The sequence below is a fragment of the Eucalyptus grandis genome, chromosome 6 (assembly GCF_016545825.1).
Source record: "Eucalyptus grandis isolate ANBG69807.140 chromosome 6, ASM1654582v1, whole genome shotgun sequence".
In the NCBI taxonomy this organism is placed as follows: domain Eukaryota; kingdom Viridiplantae; phylum Streptophyta; class Magnoliopsida; order Myrtales; family Myrtaceae; genus Eucalyptus; species Eucalyptus grandis.
The window spans coordinates 53,820,385-53,838,658 of NC_052617.1; the positions used below are offsets into that span (position 1 = coordinate 53,820,385).

At 39.5% G+C, this 18,274-nt stretch overlaps 1 protein-coding gene across 1 annotated transcript; it reads left to right on the plus strand.

The window, feature by feature from the left end:
• Positions 1-14,842: 14,842 nt before the first annotated feature.
• Positions 14,843-17,271, plus strand: LOC104431465 (subtilisin-like protease 4). The gene has a single exon (XM_010044090.3). It carries the CDS (start codon positions 14,988-14,990, stop codon positions 17,217-17,219), a length of 2,232 nt encoding a protein of 743 aa, XP_010042392.2. The 5' UTR covers positions 14,843-14,987; the 3' UTR covers positions 17,220-17,271.
• Positions 17,272-18,274: the final 1,003 nt, after the last annotated feature.

The following is an 18,274-nucleotide window of genomic DNA, read 5'->3' on the forward strand; positions in this document are numbered from 1 at the left end:
CCCAAAATCATAGTCTGAAAATGCCCGACAGAATTTTTTTTTAATAAAAAAAATGCTTATTTGAATCAACTAACAAACTGACCAAAAAAAAAAAAATCAACCAACAAAAAAAAAAAAAATAATTATAAAACCCATCAGGAAGAAGGTAAATAGGACTTTGTCATGAAAGAGACTTTTGCTGAAGGAGCGGGTGCTCAGAACTTCTGAGGATCCGCTCCTGTTGCTTTCATCACTCATCTCATCATTCTCAGACTCCATTGAAGAGCCCTCTCCAGAAAACCTTCATGGATCAAGGTACATGACATGAATTTTATCCGCGTTAAAGGATTGATTCTATTCATGACCGGTTCATGAAAAATCTCTATGTAATTCTGAAAACATTTACATCTATCTAAAGACTAATTTTTAAAATACTTCGGTGAATGCGACCGAAGGGTCTCATTCAAATAGATCAAGCAAAAAGCAGCCGTCTCGAGAGACCTGAGAAGGGTTTCTTCCATTTGAATGTCTGGATGGCTGACAAGGAAGGGAAATAGTATTGCATCATTTATTTGCCGTAAGGTAGTACTATCCTATTCATATGACCGGGTTTCGTACAAAGTCAATTCCGGACACACGCAATCAACGAAGTGAACTCAAACGGAGCCGATTTGATCTTAACAGAGAAGATGAGATCTCTGCTTTTCTCCTTCACAGAACAGAGTAGAGATGTTGCCTGGTCAACGAAGCTGAGTGAAGCCGCGAGTGGCGATCGGATCAATGACAGAAGCTTCCGTGATATTCGATGATTGAAAACAGGACCGGCGGAGGCACCTCCAGCGAAATCCGAACACTTGGCCGCGGAACAGAGCGTGAAAGGGGAGCTGTCGGTGGAGCTTGGAGGCGGCGAGAAACGTCACTCGCCGGCGGCGACGACGTATGGAGAATGATGTGAGGAGGATCACCGGCATTGATGGGTTTATGGGCTTTCTTCTTTGTTTTTTTTTTGGGCTGTGGTCTGCGTGGGCTGTGCCAGATGGGCCGATCTTCCCTTATCTATTTGGTCAACTGTTTATTATTATAATTGGTGGCGGTGTTGTTTTTTATCCTCACGAAAAATGTCCACTTGATTTGTCGGCAAAAATTAAAGTTTCAACAGTCATGACTTGTATGCGAGATTTCAAAAGTATTTGATGACACTTAACAATCATAACAACACTGTAAAATGTATGTTATAGCACCAATCACGATTATTCAATCGCTAAACAACTTGGAACCTCGGTCACTCTTTAAGTTTTATTGATCTTCCTCTGTTCACTCCGTGAATTCATAATTCTCATACCTCATTCTATAATCTTTGAGCTGCTCCTGCGCCCCGGTATTATCTAGGCACCCATTTGTGAGGTCGTACCCAGCATTTACCAAGCACAGATTGCAATCAAAACTCAAAAGGTGTCCAGCACCAAGTGCGTGGCCATAGCAACCTTGGCCCAATTCCGTAGCTTGAGTTTAATAGTTGTAACCATTACGTGTCGTTTGATCTGCTAGATTATTAACGACCCAATCCACACTATGACCATAAGCACTCTAGGGGAAATCTTAATCCCATTTGCAAATTTTGTACATCACGGTTGTGTCGGGTAAACAGTGTACGTTGACGACAGATGCAAAAGAACCAGATTTCAATGGCTGGGATTCTCCAGAAAACTGCCATTGTTTGCCTGTTTATAGTTCCGTAATTTGCCATATGATTGCTATTTAAGGAGCTGACTCGTGAAGATGATCATTTGTTGTCTGCTATATATAGAGGTGGTCCATGCATATTATCATAATTCCCGATGGACGTAAGATATTATAGTTTACAATGTCATTCTCGGTTACCATGTTTTACAAGGTGTTTCTCCTAGTAACTATCATTCAATGAAACCAAGTAAATAGGAGGCAGTGAACTAAGAAAGTAATTGCAAATAAAACGATTGCTGTACGATTTAGAGAAACCAGGCAAGCTCTTGGCAACACCCGGCGTCTCAATCCAACCAGCGTGAATCGGGTAGAAGCCGATCCCTCTCTCCTTGTGTACCTCAGCCCACTTTGGCGTTAGCCTACCTAATGGAACAAATAAAGAGGTAACGATGTTCGTGAACAGCAACTTCGTCTAGATAAGGCTTCATGCAGAAAGCACATCCTTTTTCAAATATTTCGGCAATTCACAACCACATCTCTCTTCCAAAACATCGGATCATCCATTGTTGTATGTTCAAAAGTTTTTATCAAACTTAAGAATTTGTTTCGTACTTGAATATGTTGAAACTTGTCAGCTCAAATTCTTTATTAAGATCACTATCATCTAAGTCAAATGGAACTCTAGGATAGTCTTAGCAATCCAACCAAATTAATTCCTAGAACGTGCCTCTATCCTGAAGAAGAGAGCCAGAGCAGATAGGCAAAACTTTTGAGTATGGGGATTTGTTCTATAATAAGGTAGTTACAAAGGGAAATACCAGAATCATTAAATGTCACATTTTTCTTGAAAAGAATGACGCATTTGTATAGAGCATATTACAAATTTGAACAAAGTAACATCTACACTATAGTTATTATGTCCTTCCATTGGTACTTTCACTATATATAGTGAAAGTAGCTATACTATTTATTTATCTACTCAAATCTTCTCCGTTTTTACAAATTTTCTAATCGAGTCTCTCGACACCAAATCTACCTAGATTTAGTGGACAAGGCTGTTACGTAAAACCAAAATATGATGCGAACAAAAATGTAGATGCTTAGGCGGACGTGCATGAAAAAATTTACATAATCGAGACACCGTCAGAGTATAATTTTGATAAAGTTTAGCTAATATAGATACCCACATAATCGTTCACATCGTAAATATTTTATCGATGTCATCTAAGCCAAGTTAATTGGAGTTGGTTGAATTTGGTGTTGGAGGGATCTGTGAAACTAAGACTTAAGTACAAGGAATTGATAAGAAAAGGTGTAAGTATTGGAAAGAAAAGTAAATTTTTTTCATTCACAAATTAAGCCAATTACATGGTGCGTCTATCAATCCAAAAATAAGCCAAATGTCCTTGGCTATGGCAAAACAGCACAGGACGATACTTGCCTTGGCTTGTTTGACTAAAGAAGTATAGCTCTCATATAAAATTCCTTTCACAATCAATATCTCTGCGGCTTCAACAGCCGTTATTGTATTCTCAATAACTACTCTCTGACAGCCCCGCTCTGAGTAAATTTCTGAAATGCAGATAGTAAAACTGAGAAAAGATGTTTTTGAATTGAATGTACAGGAAGCGTTTAGAACAGCTAATGAAAATACAGGGGATGTCCAAATAGTTTGAGCAACACTGGAGGGCATGAGAGAAATATATAAAAAGAAAAGGTGGCGTCCCAGAACTGGGAGGACGTCAAAGTAATGCGCCCTCAGAAATAACAAAGAATCTCATAAAACGATGAGGATTCATCGCAAACCCCTAAGAAGTTACCTTAACTAACAAAACTGGTATGTATCATGGGGGCCGCTCCCATGCACCCTAGGGACGCCGAATTCTCAACCTCAATTCTATGGGATATGGTCATGAAATGGGTGGAGCTCCCTAAAGAATCCAAGCCACAATGAAAATTTACCAATGTCTCCAAGCCAGGAAGTTCATACTAGGCCAGTCGGTTAGTAAATGATTAGATAACAGAATATTGGTTCACAGGAGAGCATAGGTAGTTAGCACTGAAGTTTTTGCTCGGCGGAGAAGGATTCGACATACTGATGAGAAAACAGAGCGGGACTGTATTGCCCCAATGGCCCACTTCAGTGGTTCTGAAACAGTAATGCCCAAAAAAGAATTGCATGGAATAAAGAAGAGTTGACTAAGGATTCCGTGACATTGCTAACTTGAACTCTCTTGTTTCGAGCATATTCCTCTAACCCATCAAAGTTAGCGCCATTATACTGCAGGAAAAGGAAAAAGAAAACTTAAAGATCAAAACAAACAAATAAAATTCAAATAATCTTCCTTCCATGTGCTTGATAGATGCTGAGTGCTGACCTCTAGATCAGGGTTCAAGGGATTTGTATTCATTCCAGCAGAAGAAACAGCAACGTCTCAAGCATCAGGTGCCGCTTTTTCAAGCAAAGGCAACATTAATTCTGTCAATGCAAAAAATGCTGCCTTTGCCTTTGCTATTCCCGATCCAGCAGATTTCTGTTTAGAAATTAGTTCATTGGAATTCAAGTGGCATTGCGATCATCAGGTGCCTTTGGATGAAAGTGTTCTATAGGGCAAACGGTGTGCTGTTTCCATTAACTCAGGAATTAGTCCAAGGATGCATTTCTTGCACAGGTACAAGAATGGCAGAGATGGTTCCAAATAGCCTCTGCCATTCTACAACCTCATTTCTACCCCTGAAATATGGTTCATCTACGGCTCCATATTTTAGGTTTGATTTACATGGATAACAGTGTCGTGATGAAGATCATCTACCTGATTTGTTCTGCACACAAGTTTTATTCCACCACATTTTTTCACTTTGTGGCTTACTGGTTTAGGAGTTTGCTCTTTAATTGGACGCTCTATGACTATAAATGACGGTTGATAGGAGTCTTGGCTATACTATATATGCAATTTGAAGAGTGAAGTCTGATCGATATGCCTTGAGAAAATTGTCCGAGCTTCTTCAACGGCATGTAGATGGGCCACTTCATGGAGATGTTATAAATGTAGGCCATTTACTTTACACCATACAGAATTCTTTCAGTCTCTCCAAAGAAAGGAATGACGATGGTCTTAGGAAGCTTTGGAATTATTACATCGGTTTTTGCAGTTCAATCTTTGGGGGACTAATATATATATATATATATATATTTTTTTTTTTATATATATATATTTTCTGATAAGCAGTATTAAAGAAATATTCTGTTCACCTTGTCTAGGAAAACATGTGTTCTACTCGATCGTTTTGTCAAAGTCTTATTGGCGGTTTCAAAATAAGTTAGAATAGTTTCTCGATTCCAGAGAATTTTTTTGCTTTTTTCTTCCTTTTCCTTCTAGAATTTCCCTATTTTCTATTTTTCATCCTGAATCGTGAGCTGAAGGATAAATATGATAATAATTTAGTATTAGCGACCTGGAACTCAACATGTCCATGTTGGCTGCTATCCTTGCGCTCCAAGTACTCATTTGCAGGCTAGTTAGAAGAGAATATGACCATACGAACTATAAGCCAAACTATTGAATCACTAGCCCAATTCGGTGGGAATGCTTGATGCTTGCCCTAAATTTTGTATGCTTGAAAGTTGGATCAGAGAGCATGAATGCTATTTAAATATCTCCTGGATTTCGATACAAAAGGAATTTTTGGGACCTTCAGCTCAATTTTTTTCTTTCCTTTATAAGTTTCTTGAAGTGGACCGTTGAAGTTAGATGTTTATAGCCACAGAATAGAATTAACAATCCATCATTTGCAAAATGCAAAGTTTCAAACATAGCTTCGACATAGGATTCTGACTTTCAGTTAGATGTTCCATTAATAATGTTCGTCAACCCTTAGCAAGTGATGTGCTTGTGCACAGATTGCATCGACTCAGTCCAATACCCGCCAAAGGTCCTGTTACCCTCAGTCATCGCATTTTACATCTACATCAGAGTCTCTTGTTCGACCTGATCAACCACTGACATTATCCGGTTTAATCGATGTCTTGGGAATCCTATTCTACACGACGCTACCCAAAAGAAAGATGAGTGCCCGCCTGCTAAGCGCACTCCAAAAAGATTGTTCTTGGGCCACTTAAACTTGGCATTCTGTTGAGCAATCGGGGGGAAAGGAAGCAATGCAGGGTTTCTTGAAGGAAACATCGCGAAGCAACAGATTTTTGGTGAAGTGCTGGAGGCGAACAGCATAGCACGAACAGTCAACGGTCAAGAAATAATTGATTTTCGAGTTGCCAAGGGGAAGAGCAGGAAGCAATTTCGAGGACTGTCGAGATGGTCTTTTACAAGCAAACGAGCCACAAAGCCGCAAAAGAGTCCTTGACCTCGAACACCATTGAAGGAGCGAAAGATCACTCTTAAATGCAGCCATTCTCTTATCTACGGTAGCACTTTGCCATGGATGATATGATAACCTTTCTTACTTGTTTCTGGACAAACGGATTGCTGCTTCAGGAGAATGCACAAAAGCAAGAGAACTTAAGTACGCACGCCGTTGGCCAGGTGAGAAACCCAAGCATTGAGCCGCAAATTAACCGGTTGTCAGACGGAAGATTTGCCAGGGGAAACTAGTCAGATTCGTAGTCTGGAACCGGACTACAAAAGGTCGTAACAACTTATTGAGCCAAATAAGCTTGCAGTGAATTTCTTGGGATAAAAACAAGTATGGCAATCCGAAACAGAAAGAGTCTGATCCCGAAACAAAATGTGAAGGCTGTTGTGGAGAAACTGAGGTCTATGAGATCAGTAAATCATAACAATCGTGCAATTGATACGAAAATAATATGGTCCATGATTTAATGGTTCTGCCGCGTTTTGTTAATGTGCCAGAGAAGCCTCCATGCCTAAGCAAATGGATAGAGAAAACTCAACGTGAAGTTGGAGAAATCAATACTGTTCATCACTCATAAGTCATCCAGCTCCATTGCGTCCGTCAGTTCTAGCAACGATTTGAGAAGCAAAAGCGACACACCTCTCCATGTTACCCTCAAACCAACACTTGCGGACCAGTTCAACAGTAAAAAGGAGGCGGCTAAGCATATGGACAAGATGTGACGCCAAGCAAGGATAGCGTAAGAACAAGGAAGAAAATCATCTCTAGTCAGCGAGAATCAGATCATTGCAGTTCAAGCTGTCGAAGCTCTTACATCAGCAGGACCGACGATGAAACCAGCACGAGTAGTAGCAAAAGCGTGACAGTCTAGTAAACACCAAGTGGACCATTTTTATGCTGTTGTAGAAGGATTTCTGGATTTCTGAGGCATTTACGACACGCTAAGAATTCAAAGACATCGAGAGGGAAACCTAAGAATCCATTAGAAGAAGAAATCCCGTTGGTGGCCAAAGTTGAGTCATCGTGGTGGGAGGGCGAGCGAAGCTTTAGTTGCTTGGTATCGACCGCGTATGAAAGCTGTCAAAATGCATTAACTGCTGGCCAAAATTAACAAGTTGTGCCTTCAATAAATCATCTATTTAATTCAATAAGTCCCTTCTTTTTTGGCTCACTTCTTCCGAATTGCTTGATTTTATAGATGCATAATGTTTGTTATAAAGAGAAAAGTATCTAAAAGTCCTAAAACTATTGTATTGGTATCAATTTAGTTTTAAACATTTCAATTGAACTAATTTAGTTCTAAACATTTTCACATTGGTACTAATACAATCCATCTAGCCAATTAAGCCTGGAAATTGCTGACGTGGGCGACTGCGGTCTTATGTGGTACGACCGGTACTAACGTTGATAAATTTTATGATTTTTAATTTTTTTCAGAATTTTTTATTCTTTTATTCCTTTTCCCCCTCTTTTCTTTTCTTTCTTTTTCATGGAAGGAATTATCCTCAAATGTCTAGAGATTAGTCTTCTTATTAAAATGTAGGCTTTCAGTAACCAGATTTAAGGTCTTTGATAACAAATAGTTTTTTTTTTTTTTTTGGTAAAGATTGATAACAAATAGTTCATGACCGCATTTCACACGAAAGAATCACACATATTAATCAAACTTACAAAGCAAAATCATCATCTCACAAATCCAAATGCAGTATGAAGAACGGGTCACATCAAACTATTTTATATTTTATTTATTATATCATATAATTTCATGAGTTTTTTTATTTAAGATTCCATTTTTCCCTGCTTATGCAACCAGAGGCATTTGAAAGACATTGCCTTTTTCATCGATCCAAACATATACTCGGTTACAGCAAAAATCAGTAAACCCAATTGCTTTTCCCACTGGTATCAGTATGGCTGTCACATACGCATTGTCCTTCTCGATCACCGCCTTCGCTTTCTCTCCATTTTGTCCCACCAGCTCAGGCCACTCGACGTGCACTCGATCCTTTGCATCTGCTGTTAATCATTTATTGACTTCGACTTCAGATTATGTCATCCACCCAAGTAATATTGCAAGCGTCACCATTCATGCATATTACTATATTTCATATGCTCAAAAGTCCAAATGATCAGTGGCTCATATTACGAACAGGATTGATGTAAATAAACAGTATTGTAAGCTATAAACAGAAAAATAGAAGGAACATAAGCCTTTTGGGGCATACCAAAACAGCATTCGCGACTATCACACAGCCTCCCATTATAACAAGGTGGATAAGGGTGTTTGGTTATGTCACCCATGCTTCCGATCTAATTGTTATAAAGTAAGATGTAGATTATGTGAAATGTTGTTGCAGCCCGACCCTTTATATACCCATTTTCGCATGTGGTAGGCATTAAATGCTTTAGCTACAATTATGAGCTTTAAAAGAAAATCCCTCATAATCTTCAAAGTAAGGTAAGTAACTCTCTTCTGACCACAAAATAAAAAAAAGGTAAGTAAATCTCTGATAGTTATCTAAGTGGAGCAAGTAATTTAACTCTATTGGCTCTCCTCGAGATGGGAGGATTAGATGATTCTATTCTAAAAAAGCAAAATAAGGTTAAATACCTTATAGGAAAAATTATCAAGAAAAATCATAAACTTATTACAATTGAGTCAATTTAATTCCAAACTTTTTGATATGAAATTAACGAAGTTGACGCAAGCTGTCCTACATGACAGTATTGGTGATGACAGTATTGGTGATGACGTAGGAATTTTTTTAATTTTTATTTTATTTTTTGAATTTTTCTGAATTTTTTCTTTATACTTTTTTTCCCCTTAATGTTAAGGATTAGCAGGGGGCTACCAGCCATTAGCCAAGGCTCGAAGACTCCTATTGGCCATTGTCCAAGGGCCTATGGACCCTCACCGGTTGCATGCAAAGGTAGTGAGCTCTAGCCTCTAATAGCTCGTTCGGGGAGGGCCTTTGGCCCTCGCCTAGTGGCCAACGAGAGCTTGCAGGCCCTTGCCTAGTAGGCAGTGGGGCTCGTTGAGTATAAACAATAATATATATATATGCAAGATAAGAAAATTTTAATAAAAGATTAAAAAAAAAAAAAAAAAAATTTAAGAACTTCTCACGTCATCTTAAGTCATGCCACATCGAATGGCTGACTTATGTCATCAATTTCCGATCAAAATTGACCAGATGAATTGAATTATTAAATTATCAAAAGGTTTAGAACTAAATTGGCTAAATAAAAAAAAATTAAAACTGCATTGGCACAATTATAATGGGTTTATGAATTTTGTTGTAATTGTCTCATAGTTTATGATAAGGCATTCATTAAGATTCTATAGGCACTCAACTATTCTTTCAAGAAAAATAACCAAAAAAGTCCTAAACATTTTTGCAATTTTGCCTATTTAGTCTTGATATTTTTTTTAGCCAATTTAATCATAAATCTTTTTCAATTATACCAATTCAGTCCATTTGGCCAAATTTGGCCAGTCAGTGCTAACATGGACATTGGCTAGTGTCGGCCGTTTAATGGACGCTGACATGGACAATTTTTGATAACATTTTATTTTATTTTTCTAATTATTTTTTTCTCTCCTTTCTTCTTCCTTTAGCCGGTTGTCGAACCTTGCTGGCCGATCTCATCGTTGATTTGGCTCGGCCTCACCCAACCATGATGAGGCCGACCTCGCCGTCGTTGGGCAAGGCCTTGCTAGATTGATGACGTGCTCGATTCCATCATGGCTAGCCAAGGCCGAGCCTTATCTACGGGCTAGTCATTGAGGTTTGGTGATCGGCTAGAGGAAGAAGAAATGAGGGAAAAATAAAAGAAAATAAATTAATAAGAAAAAATAAAAATATTATTAAAAATTATTCACGCCGTCATTAGCTAGCTAAATTTGGTTAGATTAACTGAATTAGTATAATTACAAAATGTTTATCACTAAATTGACTAGAAAAAATGTTTATGACGAAATTGACAAAATTGTGAAAGGTTTATGATTTTTTGGTACTTTTCCCAATCTTAATATATGCTAGTTGATGTATATTCGATATCCTTAAATTCGATGATATTCACCAGTTCAAACCACGTGTGGTTCAACAGTGCTGGTCCCCAATTTTAACAGTGAGACCTCCCCATACATATGCCGTAATTACGATGGCATACGGATTTGTGTTCTAAAAGGTGACCAAATTACAGTGACATGGGATTGGGACGCCCCCAACGGGGGAGGCCCGACCCAAATACGGGGATGATCAAACCCATCACAGGGAATGAAGCTTTATGCACTGGAAGATGGTCACCCCTACAGTTCTGATTTTCATGTAATTTCAATTGCGGACGATTTTTCTCTAAAGGTTTTTTTCTCTGATTTTGGAAAGGCCGGCTGTCAATTTTAAACTATTATATTGATATCAATTTTAATTCTAAACATTTCGATTTGACTAATTTAGTTCTAAACATTTTCACATTGATACTAATACAGTCCATCTAGCCAATTAAGCCTGGAGATTGCTAACGTGGGCAATTGCGGTCTTATGTGGCATGACCGGTGCTAACGTGGATAAATTTTATGATTTTTAATTTTTTTTTCAGAATTTTTTATTCTTTTATTCTTTTTCCCCCTCTTTTCTTTTATTTTCTTTCTTTTTCATGGAAGGAATTATCCTCAAATGTCTAGAGATTAGTCTTCTTATTAAAATGTAGGCCTTCCGTAACTAGATTTAAGGTCTTTGATAACAAATAGTTCATGACTGCATTTCACACGAAAGAATCACACATATTAATCAAACTTACAAAGTAAAATTATCCTCTCACAAATCCAAACACAGCGTGAAGAATAGGTCACGTCAAATTAATTTATATTTTATTTATTATATCATATAATTTCATGAGTTTTTTATTCAAGATTACATTTTTCCCTGCTTATCCAACCATAGGCGTTTTAACGACATTGCCTTTTTCATTGATCCAAACATATACTCGGTTACAGCAAAAAACAGTCAACCCATAAGCTTTTCCGCTTGGTATCAGTATGACTGTCACATACGCATTGTCCTTCTCGATCACCGCCTTCGCTTTCTCTCCATTTTGTCCCACTAGCTCAGGCCACTCGACGCGCACTCGATCCTCTGCAAATCCTGTTAATCATTTATTGACTTCAACCTCATGTTATGTTATCCACCCAAGTAATATTGCAAGCGTCACCATTCATATGCATATTACTATATTTCATATGCTCAAAAGTTCAAATGATCAGTGGCTCATATTATGAACAAGATTGACGTAAATAAACAATATTGTAAGCTAGAAACAGAAAAATAGAAGGAACATTAGCCTTTTGGGACATACCATAACAGCATTCGCGACTATCACAAGTCAGCCCCCCATTATAACAAGGTGGATAAGGGTGTTTGGTTATGTCACCCATGCTTCCGATCTAATTGTTATAAAGTAAGAAATTATGTGAAATGTTGTTGCAGGCCGACCCTTTATATACCCATTTTCGCATATTGTAGGCATTAAATGCTTTAGCTACAATCATGAGCTTTAAAAGAAAATCCCTCATAATCTTAAAAGTAAGGTAAGTAAATCACTTCTGACCAAAAAAAAAAAAAAAGTAAGTAAATCTCTGATAGTAATCTAAGTGAAGCAAGTAATTTAACTCTATCGGCTCTCCTCGAGATGGGAGGATTAGATGATTCTATTCTAAAAAAGTAAAATAAGGTTAAATACCTTATAGGAAAAATAATCAAGAAAAATCATAAACTTATTACAATTGAGTCAATTTAATTCCAAACTTTTTGATCTGAAATTAATGAAGTTGATGCAAGCTGTCCTACATGACAGTATTGGTGATGATGTGGGAATTTTTTTAAAATATATATATTTTTTTATTTTTTGAATTTTTCTGAATTTTTTTTTCTCCTTTTTTCCCTTAATGTTAAGGATTAGCAGGGGGCTACCAGCCATTAGCCAAGGCTCGACGACTCCTGTCGGCCATTGTCCAAGGGCCTATGGACCCTCATCGGTTGCATGCAAAGGCAGTGAGCTCTAGCCTCTAACAGCTTTTCGGGAGGGCCTTTGGCCCTTGCCTAGTGGCCAATGAGAGCTCGCAGGCCCTTGCCTAGTAGGCAGTGGGGGTCGCCGTGTCTAAACAATAATATATATATAAAAGATAAGAAAATTTTAATAAAAGACTCAAAAAAGATTCAAAATTAAAATTTAAGAACTTCTCATGTCATCTTAAGTCACGCCACATTGAATGGTTGACTTATGTCATCAATTTCGATCAAAATTGACCGGATGGATTGAATTACTAAATTATCAAAAGGTTTAGAACTAAATTGACTAAATAAAAAAAAAATTAAGACTGTATTGGCACAATTATAATGGGTTTATGAATTCTGTTGTAATTGTCTCATAGTTTATGATAAGGCATTCATTAAGATTCTATAGGCACTCAACTATTCTTTTAAGGAAAAATGACCAAAAAAGTCCTAAACTTTTTTGCAATTTTGCCAATTTAGTCTTTTTTTTTTTAGCCAATTCAATCATAAATCTTTTCAATTAAACTAATTCAGTCCATTTGGCCAAATTTGGCCAGTCGGTGCTAACATGGGCATTGGCTAGTGTCGGCCGTTTAATGGACGCCGACTCACATGGACAATTTTTGATAATATATATATATATATAAATATATATATATATATTTTTTTCGAATTATTTATTTATTTTTCTCTCCTTTCTTCTTCCGTTAGCCGGTTGTCGAACCTTGCTGGCCGAGCTCATCGTCGATTTGGCTCGGCCTCGCCCAACCATGACGAGGTCGACCTTGCCGTCGTTGGGCAAGGCCTTGCCAGATTGATGATGTGCTCGATTCCATCATGGCTAGCCAAGGCCAAGCCTTATCTACGGGCTAGTCATTGAGGTTTGGTGATCGGCTAGAGGAAGAAGAAATGAGGGAAAAATACAAGAAAATAAATAAATACGAAAAAATAAAAATTATTCACGTCGTCATTAGCTAGCTAAATTTGGTTACATTGACTGGATTATTATAATTACAAAATATTTATCACTAAATTGACTAAAAAAAAGCTTATGATGAAATTGGCAAAATTGTGAAAGGTTTAGGATTTTTTTGATACTTTCCCAATCTTAATATATGGTAGCTGATGTATATTCGATATCCTTAAATTCGATGATATTCACCAGTTCGAACCACGTGTGGTTCGATGGTGCTGGTCCCCAATTTAAACGGTGAGAACTCTCCATACATATGCCGTAATTACGATGGCATAAATATTTGTGTTCTAAAAGGTGACCAAAGTACAATGACATGGGATGGGGACGCCCCCAACGGGGGAGGCCCGACCCAAATACGGGGATGATTTATGCGCGGGAAGATGATCACCACTACAGTTCTGATTTTTATGTAATTTCAATTGCGGACGATTTTTCTCTAAAGGTTTTTTCTTTGATTTTGGAAAGGCCGTCTGTCTTTGGCGTGACTTGGTTTGACGTTATTTCATTTCATGGACAATCTTTTTTTTCGTATTGAATAAGGTTCTTTCTATTTTGTCAATCGAAGTCAACTCTCGACGCCAGCATGATACTGCTTACTCTGATCGTGCCCGTCCACTTCTGCACGGCTTCGAAGGGACATATCCAAAAATTAACCTTCACCTTGCTACCCGTCCTTGATCGTCAGCAAATCTTCTGGATCCCAACGTGAACGTTATTACTACCGTCGTTTGCAACTCTTTTTGATCTGTTTTAGTTGGGACTCAAATTTGAAGGCGGAAAAAAATTGCAATAATTGTTGAAAGAAGAGGGGAAAAAAAAAAAGTACAGCACGAGAAGGTGGAAAAAGCTACGCAATGAACGACAGCGGCATGGCAAACTTGCTGTGGTGGAAAAGATGCAAAACCGGAAAATCAATAGGAGCAGGGAGATGGACAGGCCGAGGTTTGGTTTTTTGTTTTTCTTTCCCCTTCAGAAAGTTTCATCTCATTCTTCAGGATTGATGAAATTATCATGAATATCATAATTATTATCATTCGGATGAGATGTTAGTGATTTTGATGAATGAGGGGATCTCATTTTGAGTCCGTTGTTAGTACACCAAAAACATTTTTATTTCATATGATATTGTTAATTTTGTCTCATTCTAATTTTGGGATATATCAAATATAGTGTTTTTTTTTTTCTTTTATCTCGATAACAAAATACAACCTACCGAAATGTAAGTGAGATTAGGTGCAAGTTTTATTCATTTTTCTTGTTCATTAAGCATCGATTTTTTTAGCGATGTCCATTTTGATGCAAGTTTTATTCATTTTTCTTCCCCCAAATAAGACTAAGATATTCATATGACTAGGCTTGGCATTAAAACATCGATTGGTGTCATCCGGACTAGAAACTGAATTTGTTGTTGATGTTGATGGGTAACAACTTATTATCTTGCGTATGCAGTGAACACGCTTACTTCGAAACTGCCTGTCACTAAATCAAAGCGAGTTGCTGGTCTTTCAAGTCATCCTGTTTAGATTCTTGATTTAGAAGGCATATGGAATAGGGAAACACTTATGAGAGCAGTTTCGAAAGCTGGAAGCGATATGGTGGTCCTACTCCCCTCCACCGTATGCAAACTAGGAACACGGAGAATCGAATCATCCTCAATTAAAAACAGATCTTTCCAGTCAATTTCTTGCTGCAACTCCGACGTTTAGCCAATAATGCTCTTAAAGCTAATCCTAGAACTAAACTACAGAAGCTACTTCCAACCATGGGCCCGCCAAGTTGCTGTCGTAGTCACAGCTGATCCAATATCCACTAGCTCGTCATATCTCCGTCCCAGCTTCCGTTTAAATAGAAGCTCCATTAGTCACCAATCACAAATCACACCATCTCCGATACTTGAATCCGCATTCTAGACCAAGACACTTATGGCTTTCATTCATCTCCTCTGCCTAATTGTCTCGTTCTCCAGTGTCAAGTTCTCTCTTGCCAGTGGCCGGTCATCTCTGACTCAATCGGAGAGCAGTGACTTGCAAACCTACATTGTCCATGTCACTCCCCCTGACGGCCACGGCCTTTTGGAGTTGGAAGATCTCGAGACCTGGTACCACTCATTTTTGCCCACAAACTCTACCACCCCAGAGAACCAGCTGCGCATACTTTACTCTTACCGGAATGTTGCGACTGGTTTCGCAGCAAGGCTGACTCCTGATGAAGTCACCGCAATGCAAGATAAGCCCGGATTTGTAGCAGCTCACCCGGAGCAAATATATAGCCTCCAAACGACGCACAGTCCCCAGTTCTTGGGCTTACCCCTACGTCAGGGAGCTTTCAATGGCTCCACCATGGGAGAGGGAATTATCATTGGCGTGATGGATTCAGGAGTAACGCCTGACCACCCTTCATTCAGCGGAGCCGGAATGCCACCTCCACCAGCCAAATGGAAGGGGAGGTGCGATTTCAAGCCTTCCCAATGTAATTACAAATTGATTGGCGCCAGGACCTTCAACAGTTCAGCTAAGAAAAATGTGACCACGCCGCCGACGGATGATTTTGGTCATGGTACTCACACTGCCAGCACCGTGGCTGGTGCTCCTGTGCCGAATGCCAATTTGCTTGGGATGGCTGAAGGCACGGCAATTGGCATGGCTCCACGAGCTCACTTGGCAATCTACCGAGTGTGTTCTGCATTACATTGTTTTGAGAGTGATTTCCTTGCTGGATTTGATGCTGCCCTTGCGGACGGTGTCGACATGCTCTCACTCTCGCTCGGCGGTCCCTCCCTTCCATTCTATATGGACAGCTTGGCTATAGCCACTTTTGCAGCCATTCAAAGAGGGATCTTTGTCAGCTGCTCCGCTGGGAACTCCGGTCCTCACTCGGGCACGGTATCAAACGTGGCTCCGTGGATGCTCACTGTTGGGGCAAGCAGCACTGATAGGAACTTTGCATCCAACGTAAAACTCGGGAATGGAGTGGAATATGAAGGTGAGGCACTATCTCAATTCTCCTTCCCTTCAACTTTATTGCCACTGGTGTATCCTGGAATTGACGGTACGGAAGGATCAAAATACTGCTTAAAGGGGGCACTGATAAGCAGCGAAATTAAAGGGAAGGTTGTCGCATGTGAATCTGGGCGTGGGAACCCATCCATGGAGGTGAAGAGAGCTGGGGCTGCTGCTATGATTTTGATGAACACAAAATTGGCCGGAATCACTAATATGGCCTCTGTTTTTCCCCTCCCCACGTCTCAAGTCAGCTACTTCACAGGCAAGGAGATCAAAGCCTATATAAATTCGACTGAAACTCCTACTGCCACGATCATATTCAAAGGAACCACATATGGAAACCCGACTGCTCCCGCGCTTACCGTCTTCTCTTCGAGGGGCCCGAACTCAGTTAGCCCTGGAATTCTGAAGCCAGACGTTATTGGTCCTGGTTTGGACATACTAGCAGCATGGCCATTTCTGATCAGCAATGATACGAAAGCGAAGTATTACTTCGACATCCTTTTTGGCACTTCCATGTCATGCCCTCACCTCAGCGGCATCGCGGCTTTGATAAAGGCTGCTCACCCAGACTGGTCTCCAGCGGCGATTAAGTCTGCTATCATGACTTCGGCTAAGCAGCTGAACATCAAGCAAAACCCGATCCTCGATGAAAGACGTCAACCTGCGGACGTCTTTGGCATCGGAGCAGGCCATGTCAATCCCGCGAAAGCCATTGATCCTGGATTCATTTATGACATTCAACCCGACAATTACATTCCTTATCTTTGCGGTTTGGGATACACGGACACGCAAGTGGCTACAATTGCTCACAAACCAGTCAAATGCTCACGTAGTATTCCTGAGGGAGAGCTGAACTACCCTTCGTTTTCCGTTACCCTTGGACCTCCGCAGACATTTACCAGGACCGTGACTAACGTCGGAGCAGGAAATTTGTCTTATGTTGTAATGGTTGTTCCCCCACAAGGCGTTCATATCATCGTGAAGCCTACTATACTTGCCTTCTCGAAGTTGAACCAGAAAGCGAGGTATTCAGTCACATTCAGCCGAGAAAGTTCCACTGGCAAGACTGGTAGTTACTCCCAAGGATATTTGAGGTGGGATTCCGGGAAGTACTCTGTGAGGAGTCCAATTTCAGTAAAGTTCAATTAAGAATTTCTGAGAGCGGAAGAAAGAAATTTAATTGGATTGTAATTTCGTATTACCACGGTTCTATGATGAAATAAGCATAATCCATGTGCTCTGATTTCCCTATGTCTGTGCAAAAACTGTAGTTCTTTTTTGCAAGATTACTTCTGCCAATTAGCATTCTATAGACAGGTATAAACTTCTTTCATTCCGGGGCTAATATAGATGAAAGTACTCGTCTAATTCGGAGTTGACGACTTACATACGAGAGAGAGAGAGAGAGAGAGAGAGAGAGAGTTTGGATAAAAGCATACTCCGACAGCGCACGATGTGAGAGCTTTCAGGATGTGGGGGAATCACGAAGAGAATTCCAAATCCAATTGCATTCTGAAAATTTTTTGGCAGACTTTTGCCATTGATTGATAACTTAGAGAATTACCCTCAGTCCATTAAGCACCCTGCCTCTCTTGAGTTCACACTGAGCGAATGTCCTGTATACCGAAAAGATTTGAGAATCTTGATGTAAAAGGAAGAGCAACTTGGTGTTCTTTGACATACGTTTGTTTCCCTTCAAATTGTCGATACTCTCAAATGTGCTGTCATAAAAGGACTACTGGTCGTTTCAGTCAGTCTCTCCAATCTAAATAATCTCTTGGCTTGGAACGTTGCGGGATTCAATACATTCTACTCCTGAAGCACAGAGAATTCAGTTGCCTTATCTGCAAACATAATCGGTCCCTCATCTGTCCATTGGAGACTTGAGTCCAGCAAGTTGATGTGAAGAAGACGAAGGACTGCTGTACCAAATTGGAATGGCATTTGCAATTATCATGACCATCCTCTTGGGTGGAAATCGGGTATTATTCAAATCTTCAATAGTAAGAAGTCGCCGTTTCTCTTCTCAGCAGTCCATTCATTGACTAGTCTCTATACAAAAATCTCAAATTTTGCCAACTGCGACACGTTATAAAAAATCTTTGTATTCACGTTTTTTACCTTTCTTTTCTCTCTTCCCTTTGCCAAAGTCAGACTTGCTTGGGTTGATAAGGGCTGCCCTCTCCCAACATTGGTGAGGGTAG

Excerpts from the sequence above, each read along its gene's own strand:
- LOC104431465 (XM_010044090.3), top strand. The coding sequence starts at position 14,988 with ATGGCTTTCATTCATCTCCTCTGCCTAATTGTCTCGTTCTCCAGTGTC.